This window comes from Etheostoma spectabile, unplaced genomic scaffold (assembly GCF_008692095.1).
Source record: "Etheostoma spectabile isolate EspeVRDwgs_2016 unplaced genomic scaffold, UIUC_Espe_1.0 scaffold00008558, whole genome shotgun sequence".
NCBI lineage: Eukaryota > Metazoa > Chordata > Actinopteri > Perciformes > Percidae > Etheostoma > Etheostoma spectabile.
In genome coordinates, this window is record NW_022603604.1 from 16,112 (window position 1) to 37,954 (window position 21,843).

The window sequence follows — 21,843 nt, forward strand, 5'->3', positions numbered from 1 at the left end:
CCATCCTTGATTCTCTCAGTCTCCTGTCTCCATGACTTCTCTTACAGTCTGTCTCTGTCGGATGAAACTGTTTTCTATGTTACAAAGTTCATTCGTGGTGTTAAAAGTGCCTCATCTCCCTTTTTCATCAAAACCACCAACACCACCTATGCCACCACACTTATCTATTCTCCATCTCTGCCATCCTCTCTTTTGAAAAAAAACTCATCTTTCACACTGTCTTCATTCCTGTCCATTCTATCCCCACCTTCCCATCCATAAATACATCCTCAATCCAACCCAACATTCCCCCTTTCCCTGTGGCACAAAACTGATTGAGGATGACTGGTTCTTTCCTGGCTGCTCCGATCCAGCACTGGCCACTCGGCAGCAGGAGCTGGAGGAGGAGCTGAGTCAGGCTCGGGGGCTCGGCCAACACAAGGCCAAGAAGCTGGCGTCTCCCGCCCAACGAAGCCTGCAGGTAAGTGGACGGGCGGACATTGCCGTGGTTGAACCACGGTAATGCCAGCAGACTCTCAGGCATTTTTAAAAATATTTATACAGCGGCTAGAATAAGTTTACACACCCAGGCTAAAGTCAAGAATAACTAAGCCATATTTTGGAAATTGAACTTAATTCAAAAACTGGAGGAAGATCCAAACTTTTAAGAACACCAATAACTGTGTGTGTGTGTGCGTGTGCGTGTGTGTGCGTCTGCGTGTGTGACTGACTGTTACCTCGCTAATAAATCAATGAAGTGTAGTTGACGTTAATGAGCCTAGTGTGAGTTATGAGACTCAAAGCGCGCCCGGTAAGTAACACGTTCTCTTAACAACTACTGCAGTTAATTGTCGCCTGAGTTTTATTGAACCGTGTGTGTGTGTGTGTGTGTGTGTGTGTGTGTGTGTGTGTGTGTGTGTGTGTGTGTGTGTGTGTGTGTGTGTGTGTGTGTGTGTGTGTGTGTGTGTGTGTGTGTGTGTGTGTGTGTGTGTGTGTGTGTGTGTGTGTGTGCGCCCCAATGACTGTCCTATCATCTCTATTCCTAGGGTTGTAATATTTGGTAATTTGATTCATGTGGGAAGCATCCTAATATACTCGCTAGTGTTGTTGATGTTGTGTTCAAGTGCAGCTGGAAATAATGTAATTACCAGTTTGTTGTGGAAGTGGAAACTGTAAGACTTCAGTCTTGTGTTGTACTCGGATGTATGGAGTCATAGTAGTGCCATAAAAATGAATACATCTTTTTAAATGAATAAGAAAAGAAGATACTTATAATTATTCTATTGTATTATATTTCCACTTTTATTCCTTTTTCTATTTCTACATTTATTTCTCTTATTATTTTACATGTTCTTTTTTTTCAAAATTCCAAAGACCAAGGGGACGTTATCAGGATGCATAGTATCCTGATTCATGAAATAACTGGCCTTTAATAATAAGAGTGTGTCTGCCTCTGGAAAACTCCACTAGATACTGAATGGCTTCACATTGCCAGTTTTTTGTTGTTGTTGAAAATAGCCTTTTTACTCTGTTGTTAAGAGTTGAGAAGATCAGTATTACTCTCATGTCTGTGCATCAGGTACAGAGCTGGATCAGGAGGTATTTAGGCCTATGTTGCTTTATTACCTGTCGCTGCCCTGCTTCACTTTAACTTAATCCCACTTGCAGGAGGACTTTGAGTTTGAAGGGCAGACCCCGTTCCAGGACCCGCGGAGCAACTCTGAGAGCACAAACCCAATGGAGGGGGAGAACATGGGAGGTTGGTGGCCCGAGCACAGTACTCCTGATACAGGTGTGAGACCCGCTAGACAGTTTACACTGGCATGCACACGTTCATCCGCATCCTACTCTGGGAAGTTGTCTTTGGGTGGATATTGTGTTGTTTTCACCATAACACTCCAAACTTATTTTCGAGTTGGATTGTGGCTGTTGGTTGTTTTTCTTGTTTTTCATCTAACTGCCAACACTGTGAATGTAAGACCTGGGTTTTCTATATTGGGGTATTGTGTTTAACATACTTTTGGGATCAGCTTGTTTCAGCTTGCCTTCATCTCTACTTGTAGACTCATCTCATGAGTTACACTGTAGCAAGCTACATTTATTATTCAAAATAACTCGGACAATTGGTGAAATCCCGAGATTGGTTGAGAATGAGAATCATTCATTGGTTTGTGTTTTCATCAGTTTACAGTTTTTCATTTGGACATGTGCATGCTGGTTGAGCTGGCTAGTGTTTGTTGGGATCCACTGAATGCATTGAATTCCTTTAAGATCATATACATGTACATTAGGTGGCAAGATACGTCATCTGTGGTAAGTTTTATTTCTATTAATTACTTTTGCATGTTTTTCTTCATTTTCACTCATCCTGTCTTGTTGTCTTTTGAGCTTCTTGTCCTGAAACCAAAAAATACGTCAGCAGTTACCAAAGAAAATGAAATAAAAACAAAAATGGTAAAAAAAAAAATTAAAAAATCATTGCGGTAGTTGTGTTTGAAAGGAAAGCTGACAGATGTACTTTTGGGTTGTTTGTGGCTAAACCTTGAACCCTGGAATTGAATTTCACACCTTGAATTTAATTAATAAATCTGGCATTGAACGTCTTTTAAAGGAACACACCGACTTATAGGCAGGGCTGTAGTACTCGAGTCCGGACTCAAGACCATTTTTCTACGGACTCGGACTTGTCTCGGACTCGGTAGTAGTCGGACTCAGACTTTTTAGGGAAGCCATAAACCAACCATAGCGCTACACTCTGTAATACTGGTCACTTCATTTCTACGCTACATCTGGAGTGAAGCTATCTGGTAATATAGTTGTTCTAATGCCCAGTACTAGTACTACTGTAGTAGTTCTAATGCTCAGTACTAGTACTACTGTAGCAGTATTGTCTATGTAGCTATTATGAGTTATCACCATGTGATATCAAGGGGAATGGCTATACTCATAAATCCTGGGTGTTCTGACACGGTTTTTGCTTTTATATCAACAAATAACCCAAATTGATTGTCTTGATACTGTCATGCATTAGACCTTTTTTTCTTTCTTGGACTCGGTCTTGACTCGGACTCGAACCTCTTCGGACTCTGTCTTGACTCAAACTCGAATCTCTTCGGGATCGGTCTTGACTTGGACTCAAATCTCTTCGAACTCGGTCTTGTCTTGGACTCGACTAGTCCTGGTCTCGGACTTGTCTTGGACTCGACAAAGGGGTTCTTGACTACAGCCCTACTTATTGGGACTTTAGCTTATTCCCCCGTATCCCCCACAGTTAGATGAGTCCATACGTACCCTTCTCATCTCCGTGCGTGTCGTAACTCTGTCTGACGCACCCACCGCTAGCCTAGCTTAGCAAAGATCCTGTCACATGAGACGCAGCCATCTTCTAACTGTATACATACACAGAACTATATTCTCAGAAGGCAGAGCACTGCTACTTGGGCGGAGTGATTATTACTCCATCTCTGAGCAAATTCCAGGCAAACTCTCTGGTCCTCACCGAGAGGCTTCTCAGGTGCTGCGAGCCAATCCCTCCGCCCAAGTAGCAGTGCTCCGCCTTCTGAGAATATAGTTCCCAGTATGTATACGGTTGGAAGATGGCTGTGTCTCTTGTGTTATTTGCACACGCTGTGACTATACAAATCACAACATGTAAATAGGACCATGTTGGCGTTATTTTGTCACCTATTGGGAGCAGTAGGCTAGTTGGAGCCACTTACCTACAGCATCTGTGCTAAGCTAAGCTAACAGTGGGAACACCAGACAGTTACTGAACGCATGGAGATGAGGAGGGTATGTATGAATGTATAACTCTGGGGGATATGGTGAATAAGCTAAAGTCCCAATAAGTCGCAGTGTTCCTTTAATTTGAATTAGCCCATAATCAAAGAAAGTTGTAGTTTTTCCAACCGATTCACCTTTCCCAAAGTGTTTTCCTCTTCTTTTCGCCCAGTTGTACCAATACAGTACAATTGGGCTGTCACATTCTTAAGAAGGCTTTTAATCTGAAAAATCTGTGCATTTCATTAACAGTTCCTGGAAAAAAAAACGCAGAATTACTAAGTGGATAAAAAACATTTTCCTTTAAATAGAGGAACTCAGACTTGTAGTTAGTAGAGCTGCAACTAATGATTAGTTAGATAACAAAAATGACTTAAACTGTTATAGTTGACAGCTAATTGATTTTTTGCAGCTCTAATAGTTAGTTCCACCTTCCCTCTAATGGCCTTTATGTGTGACTTGCTTGTATTTGATGATGTCACATCCCCGTTAATTGTCTTTGCTGATGATTGCAGATGGTTTGCGGTCTGTTGTGGAGGAGCTGGAGCTGGAAAGGAACCAACTGCAGGAGCAGATCCTGAGCCTGGAGGAGCGCTGTCAGGATCTGGAGGATCGGCAGCAGCTGCAGTCCCGCATAGAGACGTTACAGGTAACCTGACGACATCACGTACCACGTCTTTGCCCCAGGGTTCAGTCAAACCTAGGGCTGGGTATCATTCGTAATTTAGACTGTGAATTTTATACCGGTTCCTCAACGATACATTTTCGGTACCAATTCTATGAAATCAATTTTCACACAAAAAATGATAACATTACACATTAGGGGACAAGTCTTTATTTTATTTTCAGTTCTTTTCCACTTATGTGACGCACACTGTAGTCCAGCCTCTTGAAATGCAACAACACACACACACACACACACACACACACACACACACACACACACACACGTAAGCCCTGTCTCTGTGCGTAACATAGAGTTTTTCATGTTAGTCTCTACGATGTGTAACGTTAGACAGCCATTCACCAGCATTATTAGATCTTTGCACAATCATGCTGCATGTTTCCTGGCTCACTGGCACTGAAAAGATTTACTCCTAAGGTATTGAACTTTGGTTTTGAATGATGAGCCATTTTTTCATGCCCAACACTAAGAGGGCAATTCGGTCAGTGCGATCAAAGCTTGGTATCCAGCCTGGTATTTAACCTGTTTTTGTATCGTTTTATATTTTCTCACACTGTTCTTGCCTACTGATGGGTAATGGAGGAAAACAATGAATGAATTGCATGTCCCCCCTCCCTCCCCCTCTCCCGAGGACTCGGATTTTGTAACAAACCTTTCTAACACAGGTGACGTTTGATGTAGATGAAGATGAGCAGCCATTTTGGGTCCCTCAGGTGTGTTGGGTCGCTTGTGTACGTGTGCGCTAGAGAGCACCTCTGGCGGTGAGGGCTAACGGTGTGGTGTGCTTGTTTAATCTCGGACACGCTCTGTTTATGTGCAGTGTTCTGTCGCAGACTTCCTGGGTGTCGTAAAATTAAATCACACTTCACAGCTCGACTTTGTAACTGTCAAAACTGGGGAATGCCAAAGTTCATTATTACAGATAATGATGAGCGGGTAAAATAGATACCTGATAAAGAAATAAAAAATAAATCAGCTTTTCTGAAGGTGACTGTAACAACCGTTTTGATGCTGTTGTCCAGCGGTTCATCAATGTGTGTGTGTGCAGTGAGACTTTCTTTGTCCTGTGTAGGGCTGCACGATTATGGCCAAAATGATAATCACGATTATTTTGATCAAAATTTTGATGGGGGGGGGGGGGTGATGGACGCTACTCACAGAGAGACGGCTGATCATTATGAACGGGTCCAGCACGGGTCGAATGGCGGATAAACTCGTCGTGTGTATGAAACGTCTGTATCGTCACTGCGCTGCATTTTTCATATGAACTATGATATTCTGGCCATGGGTCACATCTCTGGCCCAGGTCCAGGTCCAGCAGCTCCGTCTCACACGCTGGGTCATTTAACGCAAAAATGAAACCCTATCCATATAACAACATTGCAGCGGATGCGAGGACATTAGCACCGGTGCGTCCTAGAGGAGCTAACAGACGCTACTAGCTAACAGCTAACAGACGCTAACTAGCACCGACTAGCACTGGTCACTGCTGTTGTCTGAATAACAACAGACGGGACAAAATGTTGCATTTACTGGTAAACTGGTAAACCTTGAGACCGACGTATTACCGACTGCTATCTGTTGAGTTTTGCTCCCGTTACTCTGTCCTCTGTGACCGTCTACATCTAGAAACTAAGCTGCACGGGGTGCAGGGAACTACTCTGATTGGCTCATGATCAGACAGCTTTGCGGAGCGGTAGATGCGCTATGCAAAAAAAACCGGAGCTTTCTATGAAATGACGCTTTAAAAAAAAAAATCGCTCGATCACGAAAATTTGATTGTGGGAAGTCAAAATCGTGATTGTGATTAAAATCTGATTAATCGTGCAGCCCTAGTCCTGTGCTCTTTACTTAATCTTTGAACACTGATCTGTCGTCCTCCGCCCCCCCAGAATGAGTCCGAGAGACTTCAGAGCCAGCTCGCCAGCGTCCGAACTCAGCAGAGCAGAGACGCCGAGAAGCATCAGCTGCTGGTTAGCAGTCTCAACGAACAGCTCAAAGGGTAAGCTGATCAATCTATTCAGTTGAGAAGATGTGGAAATGTTTGTGAAATGTAAGAAAACTAAAGTTTTTACTGTTGTTTTGCTTGAATATTTAATACTGCAGATCACTTAGCTGTGTCTAAATGTTTACCACAAACAGAACTTGGACCACATGTTTACAAATGACAAAACCTCATTGCACAAGCCTCTCTGCATGATGTTTTTGTTTTTTCTGCGTTTTTAATGCTTATGACACTTGTGTCTTATCTGTTTTATGAATCTTTTTGAGGACAAGGAATAAGTATAAAAGTTGTGTTATACAGAGAAAGAAAGACTCGAAGGGTAACACTTTAAAGAAAAAGTGTGAATGTGTAGTGTCGTTGAGTAGCCACGAAAGGCAGCGCTAGATCGGCTTAATTAGTGAGACGAAGAGTCCAAGGAGACGAAAGGTAACGTCTCTAAAAATAGAGTCGTGAAGGGTAGAGACACTGAGGGGGATCACCAAAGGAGCACTAACATGGACTAACTAGTGGGAAGGTAGTCTCAAGTTTACACTTGTGTTTTATCTGTTTTATGAATTTCTTATTTTTTTTTGAGGATACTTGTGTTATCTGTTTAACTGATTTTGTGTAAAGCACTTTGAATTGCCCTGTTGCTGAGATGTGCTCTACAGATAAAGCTGCCTTACCTTGTACACTGTGTAGGCCTGCACAATGAGGAAAATATGCAATAGCTTTGTTGAATATCGCGGTAACGATAGTACTTTATGAATAAGTGTACTCAGTCCTGCTGCTTTCAGTATTCCGCTTAAATAAAACAACAACTTAATTGAATTAAAAACAAATAAAGTGAACTCATTTCCAACTTTCTTTTACTGAACACATTGAACATTGAATTGAACATAAAAGAGCAGCAAAGGCAGCACTAAAAAGTGCAGTTTTCTGCTGATATTTTCTTTACTAACACAAAAGAAATCTCTGAGTGCCATTTGAGATATGTCACAGCCTTTTGCGATATATTATGTATGTGTTTATGTTTATTGTCCCCATGGGGAAATTAGGTTGCAGCAGAAATCACGTCACATGGCATTTTTAAACCACATTAAGACAAACAAGACAAAGAAAAGCTGTAACATGTATACATCGCTGCTCATAACATAGACCACAGCACTCAGGGCCAGTTAATTGCGCGAGTTAATATTGCAGTGGTGAGTAAAATAAACTGATATATTGTGCAGCCCAACATGTATTACAGCAGATAGTTAAGCTGTGACAAAAACCTTTACCGTAAACAGGACTCAAACCATATCTTTGTTAATGACACAACCTCCTGTGAGCAGAGCCCATTTCCGGTGTTTTTTATGTACTTGACCCCTGGCATTGCTGCTACATCCTGGTATTTGATATTGGACTGTTTGAAGTCCTGGGCGCCTCCCTAGGGAGGTGTTCCAGGCACTAGGTGGAGGGACGTCCAGCTGGGTGGGGGCCTCGGGGAAGACCCAGGACTAGGTGGTGGGACGTCCAGCTGGGTGGGGGCCTCGGGGAAGACCCAGGACTAGGTGGAGGGACGTCCAGCTGGGTGGGGGCCTCGGGGAAGACCCAGGACTAGGTGGAGGGACGTCCAGCTGGGTGGGGGCCTCGGGGAAGACCCAGGACTAGGTGGAGGGACGTCCAGCTGGGTGGGGGCCTCGGGGAAGACCCATGACTAGGTGGAGGGACGTCCAGCTGGGTGGAGGCCTCTGGGAAGACCCAGGACTAGGTGGAGGGACTTCCAGCTGGGTGGGGGCCTCGGGGAAGACCCAGGACTAGGTGGAGGGACTTCCAGCTGGGTGTAGGCCTCACGGAAGACCCAGGACTAGGTGGAGGGACTTCCAGCTGGAAGGAGGTCTCAGGGAAGACCCAGGACTAGGTGGAGGGACTTCCAGCTGGGAGGAGGTCTCAGGGAAGACCCAGGACTAGGTGGAGGGACTTCCAGCTGGGTGGAGGCCTCTGGGAAGACCCAGGACTAGGTGGAAGGACTTCTAGCTGGGTGGAGGCCTCGGGGAAGACCCAGGACAAGGTGGAGAGATTACATCTCCAACCTGGCCTGGGAACGCCTCGGGGTCCCCCAGTCGGAGCTGGTTGATGTGGCTCGGGAAAGGGAAGTTTGGGGTCCCCTACTAGAGCTGCTGCCCCGGCAACCCGTTACCGGATAAGCAGATGAAGATGGATGGATGGACTTTTTGAAGTGTTAAAGTTTTTAACCCAGTTTTTTTAACGGTTCTGTTTGTTTTTTAGGCTGAGTAACACTCAGGAGTGCCTGGAGAGCTCACTCATCGAGAAGGAGAACACGTTGGCCAAGACGTCCGAGAAGCTCGAGCTCATCAACGGCCTCCGAGAATCTCTGAGTGCAAAAGAAATTCAGTACAAAGAGGTGTCTGACAAGCTCCTTCAGGCTGAGAACACTGTAAGAGTTGGGCTCCTTTTTTGTCTTTTTGTCACAGTTCAATAATCAGCAATAGTTCATCTTGTTGTGTGTTTTTTTTCTTCCACAGCTTGAGGATGTTTCCAAGAAATGCAGCGGCTCGGAGAAGCTTTGCTCTCAGCTGAAAACAGAAGTAGTCGACCTCACGCAGAAGCTGAGTTTGCTGAAGGAGAAGGTGGGACTTTTTTTGGATTTGGACCGTCCATCTTTATCTTTTCTGAAATGTTTCCCGTGCCAGTAGGGATGTTAATGATTAACCTTTTAAGAGAGAACAGAGAGAGTACAGAGAATACTATTGATACCATTAGTATTTAACCCAAAAACAGGTTATAAAAAAGGTTTTTGCAATGTTAAAGAAAAATAGGCTAAACAGTATATTGTTATTTTGCTAGTGAAAACTTGTCCGAGCATCCTGGACAGGTGGACTGGTTGCCTGCTTGTTGACTGTTACAGATCCGTTTTTAGATTCATTTAGTTGTCATAGTTCCTTGTGTACTTTCATACAACAAGAGATGCAAAGACTGTTCTCCACCAGCCACTTAAAAGATAACAACCACACAGAGGTACATAAGAATACATTGAGTAAAATATACAAAACCAGATAAAAACCATTTAAAAACGGTACAGAGTGTTAAAGTGTTGTATGTACACTGCAGCTCACACGTTTATGAACCCATGCTGAAGTTGACTAAAAAGAGGAATAAAAAAAGTCATCTTTTGGATTTTGATCTTGTTGCCTTAATTAAAAGAAATTAGGAAAAATCCAATATCCAAAGGACCAACCATCCAAGGACACCAATTTTCTTTGTGAATGAGTAATGTATTGTTAATAAATAAATGTTCTTCCTTAAAATACAGGAGTCATAAGTATACACCCGCCTATGTTAAATTCCCATAGAGGCAGATCTTTATTATTAAGGCCAGTTATTTTATGGATCAGGATACTATGCATCCTGATAAAGTTCCCTTGGCCTTTGGAATTAAAATACCCCCCCCCCCCCCATCATCACATACCCTTCACCATTGGAAGGTTATTGGTGTCCTTAAAAGGTTGGATCTTTCTAAATTTTTTTGAATTAAGGCATTAAGATCAACAGCAACATACCCTTCACCATACCTAGAGGTTTGGCCTGATCAGAGAAAAAAATCTAAGTGAGCATACCCACTTGTCAGTATCCATTATCTTTTAATCCAGTCATTGCATGGATTGCAGTTAATACTCCTTGACATTATCATAATAATTAAAAAAATGTCATACGCTGCAATCTTATCACGCTTTGCACCACTGATAAGAATTCTCCTGTCTGCCCGATGCTTTAATATTCTTTTTATCTCCTCTTTTTCAGACACAAAAGCAGGAAATCAACATAGAAACTTTACAAACTGAGCTTGATCAGACAAACGAGGAGCTGGACAAACTGAACTCCGCCCACTTGGAAGAACGAGCCCAACTCATTCACGACCTGCAAGGCTGCGAGCGGGAAATCGATAGACTCAAAGACGTCCTGCTGGAGAAGGACGAGGAGATATCGACCCTCTCCGGCAACATGGCCGAGTATGCAGAGCAGGTCACAGTCCTGAAGCAGGAGATCCGTCTCAAAGACGAGAACCTGGTCCGTGTGGAAACCGCTCTGAGTAAGGCAGAGCTGGAGGCCATGATTATCAGAGACACGCAGAACTCAGACCAGCAAGCCTTGGTCACAGAGCTGGTCCAGAAACTCAAGGATACTGAGATGTTGATGGTCAAAACCAAAGAGGAAAGCGAGTCTAAGGTGGCTGAGGTGGAGCATCTGATAAAGCAGGCAGAAGAGGACAAGAAAACTATTCAGTGCCTTCGGGGGGAGACCCAGAAACAAATTGTGAGCCATCAAAATCATCTTTCGGAATGTGAAACGCACATCTCTTCACTAAAGGAACAGCTGGCTTTATCCACCCAAAAGTTGCAGGATTCAGAAAGACTCATTTTGCAGCTCAAGGACAAAAATACCAACACTGAGCAACTACAGCAACAACTTAATGATAAAGAACAGACCTATGAAAAAGAACTCAAATCTTTCAAGGAGGAACAGAACAAACTTTTGGCACAGGTGGAAAGATACAATAATGAAATGCAGACATTGTCCAAACAATTAGAGGAGCATGTACAAAGTGAAGAGCACATTAAAAAGGAGGTACAGGAGAAACTGAAAACCATAGCATCACTGGAAAACCAACTGAAGACAGCTGATAGACAGGCCGAGGACGAGAGGCAGAAATTCAACACGGAATTGCAAAACCGGGATTCAGAAAATGAGAAATTGAGCAATGAGCTTCTAAGCAAATCTGAGAATATCGCCAAACTCAGGAATCTCTTAAAAAGCACGAAGACGGAGAAAAATCAGCTGCAAGAAAAACTTAAAGGGCTGACGGAGGATCTTGAGTTACAGAAGCAGAATGTAAATCAGTTTAGTGAAAAGATTGCATCAGCTCTGGCACTTAACCAGAGTCTTGAGAATCAAGTAGATTGCCTTACGAAAGAGAAAGACAGACTCGAATTGGAAGTAGCGGAAAGTGTAAAAACTATTTCAGAAGTTACACTTGAAAAGGATTCCCTGCAAGCCAAAGTATCCACACTGGAAACGCAGCATTCTCAAAATAACAGAGTAATTGAAGGGCTACAAAAAGATAAAGAGGATTTGACTCTTCGAACTAGTGAGTTAAATCGAGTTCTTGAGCAAAGCACACACTCAAACTCAGAGATTCTGCTGGCAAAAACAAATGAATGTAGTAATCTCAGCCAGTCACTCAGGGAGAGGGAGGAGAGGGTGACACAACTGCAGGTGCAAGTGCAAAGCTTGGCTTCCAAGGTAGACCAGCTCCAGCTCGACATGGCGGAAAAAGAGCAGGCGGTCAGTGGTCATCGAGCACAGGTAGAGGCCCAACAAAAGCAGCAAGCGCAGCTTCAGGAAACACTGTCTCTGCTGCAAGAACAGGAGCACAGTCTGAAGTCCAGGTTAATGGAGAAGGATACGATATTGAAAGAGAAGCAGGAAGGGTATCACAGTGTTCAGAATGAAATCACTCACCAGAAAGATATTGTATCCAAGCTACAAGCAGAAGCCCAATCACTTCGTGGAGAACAATCAGTACTTCGCCAGCAAATTGAAGAGAGAGAAGAAATGTTGAAAAATGTGACACAGCAGTGTCAAAAACACAAAGACGAAGTCAATGAAACCAACAACACTGTTAAAGCTCTGAGTGACCAGATCCGTGTAATGGAAGAAAATGCCAGAAAGCTCGAGTCTGAAGCAGAGCTGAGGCAAACGGAGACGGCTAGCTTAAACAGCCGCATCCAGGCAGTGACCGAGGAAAACCTCCAACTTCACGCTGCCTGTGAAGCCAGAGACAAGGAGCTTGCTCGACAAACACAGACTCTGTCCGAGCTTCATGGACAGCTTAAAGCGACCCTTGAGCAGAACTCCGTACTTAGTGTGAAGATAGACAGTCTCACAGAAAACAATCAGAGACTACAAGAGGATTTAGCACAGAACATCAAATCAGTTTCTGAACTAACCGCAGAGAGGAATTCACTTCGAGAACAAAACTCTAAGATTCAAATTCAAACCTCAGCGAATCAGAAAATAATTGACGGCCTGCTGCAGGAAAAGGAAAAGCTTGCTGTTGCAGAAGAGGAATTAAAAAAGATCCTCAGGGAAAGTGAAAAGTCAAACTCTGCAGGTTTGCTCGAGAAAACAAGTGAATGTGCTGATCTGTCAAAAATGTTGAGGGAGAGAGAAGAGCAATTTCAACATCTAGAAGAGCAACTTGATGGCTTAAAAAAGCACATCAGTCAACAAAGTTCACAGTTGGAAGCTCAGCAGGACCAGCTGCTGCAACAACAGGATATTATATCTATGCTTCAAGAACAAGGGTCTGTTCTCAAGTCAGGGCTGATGGAGAAAGATGCAATGCTTCAGCAGAAAGCAGAGGAGTGTAGCGTTATGCAGAATGAAGTGGTGCAGCAGAAAGCCCTCACATCACAGATGAAGGGTGATGTAGAGTCACTCAGGCAAGAGTGCTCAGAGGCAAAACAGCAGATCGAGCAAAAAGAACAGACCTTGAAAGAAGTAAGAAATGAGTGTAAAAACCTCAAAAACGAGCTGAATAAACGAAACGAATCGGTGATATCGCTCAGCAGCCAGCTTGGCGCCATGAACGAGAACGCTGCACAGACCGAGGTTGAAGTTGCCAACCTAAAGACCGCCATGCAGGAACTCACTGCAGAACTGACACAGAAGGAGGACCAGAGGAAAGCAGAAATCATTGATTTCAATGATAACATTGAAGCACTGAAGGAGGAGAACACAAGATTAAAGTCTGAGTTTAAGAAAACCGTGACAGATTTGTCCAAAGCACACGAAGAGGTCACCCATCTGAAAGCAGCAGTCTGCGATGCGGACAACAAAGTCAAAACTGCTGACTCAGAAAGGGAGAGGCTTAATTTAATCATGCAAGGAAAAGATGACTCCCTGAAACAGCAGGAGAATTTGATCCAGCAACTCAACAGTAGGATTACTGAGCAGGAGGAGCAGCTGAAACAGAAAGCAGATGACAATGTCAGTTTAAGTGCAAAGATTTTAGAGCTTGAAGATTCTGTTTGTAAACTACGAGGACAGGTTGACAGTCTTTCTTCAGAGTCACATGCACTGAAAAATACTTTGGAGAAGAAGGAACAGTCGAGTCTTGAAAATCAAAGCCATTTTTCAGGTGCTATTGAGAATCTTAATTCAAATCTACATGCCAAAGAGGTGGAGTGTGAGAGCTTGAAAGAAAAGACTTCACACCTTGAAGAGTCAGTCGCAAAGCTCAAAAGCACCCTCCGAGAACAGATATCTGAGGTGGAAAATCTGAAGAAGGCCTTAGAGGAAAAACAGGCAGCTCTATTGGACCAATCAACGTCTCTTCAGGATGTTCAGCGAAGAGCAGATGAGGCTTTGCTCTTTAAAACTCAGTTCATGGAAAACACAGAGTTGGTGTCACAGCTACAGAGTCAAATTCAGCTTCTGTCCACTGAGTCCGAAAACTTCAAAATGTCAGCAGAGGAAACACAAAGTGCCTTTAACAACCTACAAGAGAAATATGCAGCTAACTTAGAAATGCTGCAAGATGTGAGAACGCAACTGTCCCAAAGGACCGACGAGGTTTCCAAACTTCAGAAGATATTGGATGACACCGGTAACGAACATCAGACGGCAAATTACACCATAGAAACACTGAGAAATGAGTTATCTGCAATCCATCACAAACTCGAGAAGACTGAAGACCTGAACTCCAGTCTTTTAAAGGAAAAGGATGAAGCTTTTGCTTCTCACCAAGCAAGTGTGTCGCAGCTGACTGTTGAAATAGAAAGACTCAAATCACAACATCTTCAAGTTGTGGCACAGATGAATGCGCTGACAGAAAACCTCGAGCAGAGGGAAATGGCTCTCCATGCAATTAACAGTCAGTACACTTCCCAGGCCAAACACGCGTCCCAGCTGGTTTCAGAAATGCAGAAACTAGAGCAGCAGAATAAGAGACTAAATGAGGAGATTAGTTTGTCAAAGGAAGAGAGCCGGAAGCTCCTTACAGCTGCAAGTAATGAAAACGCGCATTTGCAGGAGGAAGTTAGAAAACATCTCGCAGAGAGGGAGGAGCTGGAAAGGCGACATCATCAAATATGGACATCGCAGGGGGAGCTGCAGGTTCAAATGGAGCAGCAGTCCAGCAGCATGAACGCAATAATGGAGAAAACGATGTCCGAGAAGGAGAGCCTTCAAGCAAAGGTTAGTGCCAAAGATGAGGAAGTTTCTGAATTAAAAGGCACCATTCAAAAGATAGAGCAGATTCTGCAGGATTCTGAGAAAGAGTGGCTGTTAGTTTTGGATAGAGAAAAACATGACAAGAACCTACTTGCAGAGCAATTGAAAAGTGTTGAAAATGAAATGAAATCTAAAGATGTTAAAGTTAATGCTTTGAAAGGTGACTTGGACAGTTTGCAGGAGAAACTAGCCGAGGCTTCATCTGCACTTAGGCAGGGATCTGATCAACTGAGCGCAAAAGAGACGGAGGCGGCAGCATCCAGGATTCAACTCGAGAAGGTACTAGCGTCTGTCCAGGAAAAAGATAACGAGAAGAACAATTTGCAACAGGCTCTAAAAGCTGCAGAACACGAGTTACATGAACTTGTAGCCAGACAAAATGGTACAGACAAAGATCCCTCTGTCTTGCCAGTAACCACACCTGAGAGCTCAGCTGTGTTAAAGAAAGAAAAAGCCTCTTTACAGGACATGATAAAGCTGTTACAGGAAAGTCATCAGTCTGAGGTAGACGCTTTGAAAATTGAGTTGGAAAAAGCTGTTGCGGAATTACAAAAAACACAGAATACACTTAATAAAGAAGAGAGAAGTAATGAGGAGAAGGGTCAACAAATTGCTCTTTTGCAGGAGATGATAGAGCATCTACAAACCCAGCTCCGTGCTGAATTAGAGAAAGAGAAAGAAGCTACTCTCAAACACTCTTCTTTACACAGTGAATCACAAGCAAAAGATGATCAAATCAACTGTATGAGCATTCAGATAAGTCAGCAGAAGGAATTACTTGCTGGACTGAGTCAGCAGTTAAGGGACAAAGATGGATCTATCGCCCAAGTGATAGAATCTGCATCGAATGAAAGAATGAAACTCGATGAAGAAAAGGCATCTCTGACAGAGCAATTGGAAAGCATGGAGGAGGAACACAAATCCTCAATAAAGAGGCTTGAAGAGATTTCTCAGCAGTTAGAGGAACACATTTCACGCTCTCAAAGTGAAATTGAGTCTAAGAATTCAGAGAATTTCGAGCTAAATAAGAAAAATGATGATCTAAAGAGCGAACTAGCCAAGGTATCGAAAGAAAAAGATGCATCGAAGAAGAAGCTTCAAGCTGCGCTCATTGTAAGAAAGGATCTGTTGAAGAAAATTGAGCAATATGAAAGCCAAAAAGAAGAAAACGCAAAGGATAAAATTGAGGTTTCACTTTTGCAGAATAAATTACAAGAATTAAAAAATCAAGCTCAGGCCGCTGGAAAAATGTATGAAGAAAACATTTCTCTTTTTGAAAAGAAGATTCTTGAGAAAGAAGGAGAGATTCTAAGACACAAAACAGAAAGTGAAAGACTCGTGGAACAATTACAGTCAGAAAAACGGATTTTGCAAACCACATTAAATGAAAAAGAAATGCGTTTGTCAGAAACGTTGCAAACGCTGGTTGAGAATAGCTCCCTTATAAAGCAGCTGCAGTCCAGTGCTGCTGAGAAAGAAGAAGCGTTTGAGCGAGACCGAAACATCTTGGTGCAGAAAACAGAAGAGCTTCAAAATGAAATAAAGACATGTAAAGATGTGTTAAAGGAGAAAACGTCCTCCACTGCTACTGCGGTTGATTTAGAAAATGAGCTTGCACAGATGAAACTTGAAAAGGCGAAGCTACAGAAAAAGACCCAGGCTGCTTTGCTGGCACGCAAAGAGACCCTGAAGAACGCTCAAGAAAATGAAAAGAAATTGACTCAAGAGCTAGCTGAACTGAAAGACGACTACAAGGCTCTCTTGGAACAACGCTGTCAGCAGACGAATGAGCTAAACGCTGTCCAGTTAGACTTCGACGAGAAGGTCAGGGAACTGGAGGACCTCCGTAAAAGCTCTTTGTCTGATCTAGATGAACTGGCCACCTTAAGGCAGCTTGTTGAGGAGAGGGACACGACTCTACAAGATCTGAAGATGTCTCTGGCTGAGAAAGAGAGCCAGTGCCATTCTCTATCAAACTTGCAAACAGAGGTAGAAAATTTTAAATCCAAATGTGAGAGCATGTCTCTTGAGATGGCAAGTAAAGAGGAGGCTCTGGTAGTCATGGAACAAAGAGCAGAAGCTTTGAAATCCAAACTTCACATGGTAGAGAACGGCTTAGAGAAAGCACATGCAGAAATAAAAGAGAAAATGGAAGAAGTTGAGAATTATCAAGAAGCCATTCGAGTTGCTGAGCTAAAGACCCAACAGGAGAAGCAAGCTTTATTAAATGAAAACACGGTTTTAAAGACCCAGCTGAGCATCTCGGAGTCTGCACTGGAGGAACACATGCAAGCAAATGAAGAAAAATATCATCTCCTGGTAGAAGAAAACATGGCTCTTTTGGAGAGAAGCAATCAGATGAAAGTGGAACTTGAGACAGCAGTTGCTTTAGTTTCACAGAAGTCCCTGGAAGTTTTAACCATCCAAAAGACATTAGCAGAAACAAAGCAGCAGCTCAGTGACAACAAAGGTGTTTTGACCGAGGAGCTCGAAAAAACACAATCACTTTGTATTGAAAGGCAAAGGCATTTGGATTTGTTACAGCAGGAAAAAGAAAATGCTTTTAGAATAATAAATGAACTCAGGGAAGAGGTAACCACACTGAATAAGCAACTGAAGGAGACAGTAAATGAGCAGGTACATCAAGACAAACCGGAAATGTGCATTCAACAGGAAGATGTTAACAAAGAAGCCGTTTTTTTGCCTTGCAAATGTGCTGAAAACTTTGAAGTGAAATTAAAGGAGAGAGATGATGCCTTGTTAGTTTCTCAGACTGAGATTTTAGAAAATAAGGAACTAATTGCTGCACTTGAACTGCAATTAAAGCAGCAAATTAAAATGCATGAAACCTCACTTGAAAAGATAAAAACAGAGGCTGATGAGCTTCAGAAATCTCGAGACGATAGCTCCAAAATCAACGATAAGGACAACCTAGGCAAAGTTGCTCTCCTAACCAGGAAACTTCAAGCAGCTTTAGTATCGAGGAAAGAACTTTTGAAGGAAAACACAACACTCAAGGAAGAAGTAGAAAAGCTGTCAGCCGAACATGAAGCTAAAGAAGCCGAGTACTTTTCTCTGGAATCATCAGTGCTGAAGTTGAGACAACAAAATAAGGACCTAGAAAGCTCTGTGTCATCTCTGAACACGGAGAAAGAGAAGCTCCGCACCAACGCTGATGGCGTCTTCAAGGAAAATCGCAGCCTTTCGGCAGCCTGTGAAAGCTTGAAGCTGACCATAGAAAACATCACCCAGCAGAAACAAGCGTTCTCCTGCCAGGTCGAATCTCTTAAGGACTCTCAAACAGAGGAGCTGTCCAAGTGGAAGTCAAAGCACGCCGAGCTGAAACAAGAGTACGAGTCTCTTTTACAAGCTTACGAAAATGTAAGCAGTGAAATGGATAAGATGAGGCAGCTTTTGGAGGGGGCTAAAAGAGATAGGCAGGAAGCCCTCAGGAAAGTCCACAAACAAGAGACCGAGCTGGAGATTTTGGACAAGCAAGCTAAAGAGATGGAGGAAGAAAATGGAAGAATTAAAGACCGGATGGACAGATTGTCCAATGAGAAACGGCAGAACATCGAGGAGCTGGAGGAAGAGAATCAGAAAATTAAAAAGGAGCTGACTGAAGAAAAACACAAAATGGCGGTGTGTGAGGCTGAGATTTGCCGACTTAGAGAGTCATCAGAGGACCTCAGAGAGAAGCTCACTGAATTAGAGGCTGAAAATAACCAACTGGCAGAAAAGCTTCAAGAAGCTAGCTGTTCATTGAAAGAGAAGCACCTGGGATCAAATGCATACACAAACAACATGCAGCTTAAACTTGACGAAGCACTCAGTTTGAATAATTCACTGACTGCCCAGATTGAAGCCCAGAAAACCGAACTCGGTGCTCAGTTGGAAATCAACAACTTGTTACAAAAGGAGAAGCAAACTCTTTCTGAAAAAATTGAGAAGATACAGAATGATCACGAGTCTCAGTTGGCGAAGAAAGACGATGACATTAAAGAGCTCAATGAAATCATTAACAGCCACAGCCAAGGGACCATCAGCCTAAATGAGAAGGTGAGAATCTTAGAGGACGATAAGTCTCTTCTGCAAGAGGAGCTTGAAAATGCTCAAGAGATTTCAGACAAAGTGAAAAATGAAAATGAATATTTGGAAACTGTGATCCTCAAAAACTCTGAAAGGATTGATGAACTGACTGAGTCTGTGTCTGTTTACCAAACCCAAAACAAGCAGCTGTCCTCCGAGCTGGCAGCTTGCAAAGAGATGAGCTGTCAAGTTCTTCGTGAAAAAGAGCAAGAGCAGCTCAAACTGGTCAGAGCGTTTGAGGAGAAGCTCAAGACGGTTCAGAGAGGCAGCGAGGGCTCCAAGAATGTGAAGAAAGAACTGCAGGAGCTACTCAAAGAAAAGCATCAGGAGATAAATCAGCTGCAACAAAACTGCATTAAATACCAGGAACTGATTTTAGATTTAGAGAGCACTTTGAAGACCTCGCGGTCAGCCTGTGAAAAGTTGGAGAAAGAACTAAAGAAAAGCTCAGAGAAAATATCGGATTTAGAGGAGAGAGGTAAACTAGATGAGGCTGAGCTGATTACACACAAGAACCTCCTCCAGCAGGCCACAGAAAAGATGTTGAGTCTTGAGTCTGAAAGAGACCAGCTGGCTTTGGACATGTCAGAGGAGAGCCAAAAGTCTGAGGATCAGGTCCTGGATGAAACAAAATCACTGAAAAATATTGATGAGCAACACATTAATTATTACTTAGAGAATCAATATATGTTACAACAACAGATCGATGAACTCAAGGACCTAAAAGATAAAGAAAGTCAAAAAGTGAATGAACTGAGGCAGCACCTAGACTCTCAAGATTTACAGATAAATACTCTGAAACGATCAGCTGAGACCAATGAGGCAAAACTGTCTGCTTTATCTGCCACTCCTCAAGGTGCAGATGCTTCCAGACTGTGGAATGATTTGTACCAAAAAACGTTACACGAGAAGGACAGCCAGCTCCTTGAACAGGGTTTTGTGATTAAGAGATTCCTGGAAGACATGAGAGTGAAGGACAAAGAGGTGAATGAACTACGGGTGACCAAGTCGAGACTGGAGAGGACTCTCAATGAATACTCCGTTGCTGCCGCTGCGCAGCAGAGACAGCTGTTCATCATGAGCGCTAGCAACGCCGAACTTACCGAGACCGTGGAGCTCATGACCGTGAAGGTGAAGGAACTCAGCGCTCATGTGGAAAGAACGGAGCAAGATAAAGATTCAGTGAAAAGACAGCTCGCCGACAAAGAAAATGTGATTTCCCAAATGCAGCTAAATCTCCAGCAACTAGAGAAGGTAAACGCAGACTCAGATGCTCAGCTGCTGCTTTTGCAGTCGCAAAGTGACCAAGTTCAAGCAAACTTTGAGAAGCAGGAGGGAATTTGCCTGCAACTGAAAACACTCCTCCGAAGCAAAGATGCTGAGATATCCTCCTTGCTGTCCTGTAGAGACGGACAGATGTCAGGATATCTAGAACAACTCCAGACGAATTACCGCACCCAGGTAGCAGTGTACGAGGACAGGTTAAGTTCTTCACGCTACCAGAGAGAAAAGCTGGGCAAAGAGTTGAGGGACCTTGAAGCAAAGGTCAAAAGTCTGCAAATTGAAGTTAACAGGTCTATCCAGGAAAAGGAGCAGATGGCTGCTAAGATGGAGTCATTCAAGAACTCGATGGTGTCTTTACAGAGTGAACGGGAGCGACTGATGTCCGAATACAGAATGCTTGAAGCAAAGAGTCAGTTAGGGTTAAAGGGTAAAGAGGGCTCTGTTGATGGGGAAGGTGGTGCCACCAGAGGCCTTAAACATGAAATAAGGAAACTGTTACATCAAATGGATGATCTCAATTCAGAGAACGCTATGCTCAGGGCACAACTGGTTCGGTACAGAGAGGATTTAAATCAGGTTTTATTCCTGAAGGACAACCAGCTGAAGGTGTTGCTGAAGAAACAGGAAGATGTGATCAAAACCCTTGAAAACCAAAAGGCGGCAGCTGAAAAGCAGCAAAACGAGTCTGAGTTGGAACTCCAAAAGGAAAAAGAGGCGAGCAATACTTTAAAATCAGAGCTTTCTAAAGTTAAAGCTCAGACTTCAAGCCTGGAGGCTGATATAGTCACTCTAAAAAAGGAAAGAGCCGCGACAAACGAGGGCAAAGTGATCGCTGATTTGCAAGACGTCGTGGCAGCCAAAGCAGCCGAATGTAATAACCTCCAGCAGAAAATCCTTTCTCAGAAAATGCTAACTGATGAGCTCAAGGAGAAGTTGCAGCTGGTGGAAAATGAAATGGACAAAAATCTGGCTGAAGCTGAGGAGAAATACAACAGCGAGCTGGACACCTTCGAGCGTGAGGTAGAGCTGATGAGAAACGAGCGGGAGACGGCTGATCAAAGGGTGGCAGAGCTCGCGAAAGACCTACTCGAAATGGAGCAACAGTTATCAGAGGCCAAAACCCAAAGCAAAGACACGAGGGCTCAAAATGAGTCCATGTGCAAAGCCATGGCTGCTCTGCAGAACGACCGAGACCAGCTCATCGAAGACTTCAAGATCCTGAGAAACCGATATGATAACGAACTCCAAGACACTCGGGCAGCCTTGAACAGGGTTGAGCGCAGTCTGCAGGATGCCACCTCTGACCTGGCGATGGTCGCCAAAGAGAGGGACATCCTTGTTCAAAAAATCAAAGCTTTAGAGAACAAAGACGCACACACAGAGCTGAGCAAGTTGTTTGATGAGCTGTCGAAGGATTTGTCCGGGAAGGAAAGGGAACTGAAGCGGGTCGTCCTGGAAAACAACGCATACAGCAGGCAGCTGGGGTCATTTTCCAGATCCATGGCCAGCCTTCAAAACGATCGTGACCGGCTGATGGATGAGTTGGCCGAGGCCAAAAGAGTGGTTGAGTCCAGGCAAGGGTCAAGCCCAGAGACTGTCCCCTCCGTGAGTGTGGACAAGTCAAAAGGAAGTACCCCTCAGAATGAGAAGGAAGGCTCGGTAAGTCAAGTCCTCAGCTGTGATTTGAGTTGGGCTGTTGCTTGCGCTTCATCTCTGTTGGGTTTCATGGTGTGGAAAAGCA

At 43.5% G+C, this 21,843-nt stretch overlaps 1 protein-coding gene across 4 annotated transcripts in view; it reads left to right on the forward strand.

The window, feature by feature from the left end:
* The window catches only part of LOC116678892 (golgin subfamily B member 1), a gene marked incomplete at its 5' end in the record, with an annotated part of 46,575 nt that overhangs the window by 14,975 nt on the left and 9,757 nt on the right, over positions 1–21,843 (forward strand). Inside the window, 7 exon segments of one of the 4 annotated variants that reach the window (XM_032508633.1) lie at positions 309–460; positions 1,648–1,771; positions 4,275–4,408; positions 6,337–6,446; positions 8,703–8,871; positions 8,960–9,064; positions 10,236–21,761. In XM_032508633.1, the coding sequence (XP_032364524.1) occupies positions 309–460; positions 1,648–1,771; positions 4,275–4,408; positions 6,337–6,446; positions 8,703–8,871; positions 8,960–9,064; positions 10,236–21,761 (12,320 nt within the window). 4 annotated transcript variants of the gene reach the window in all.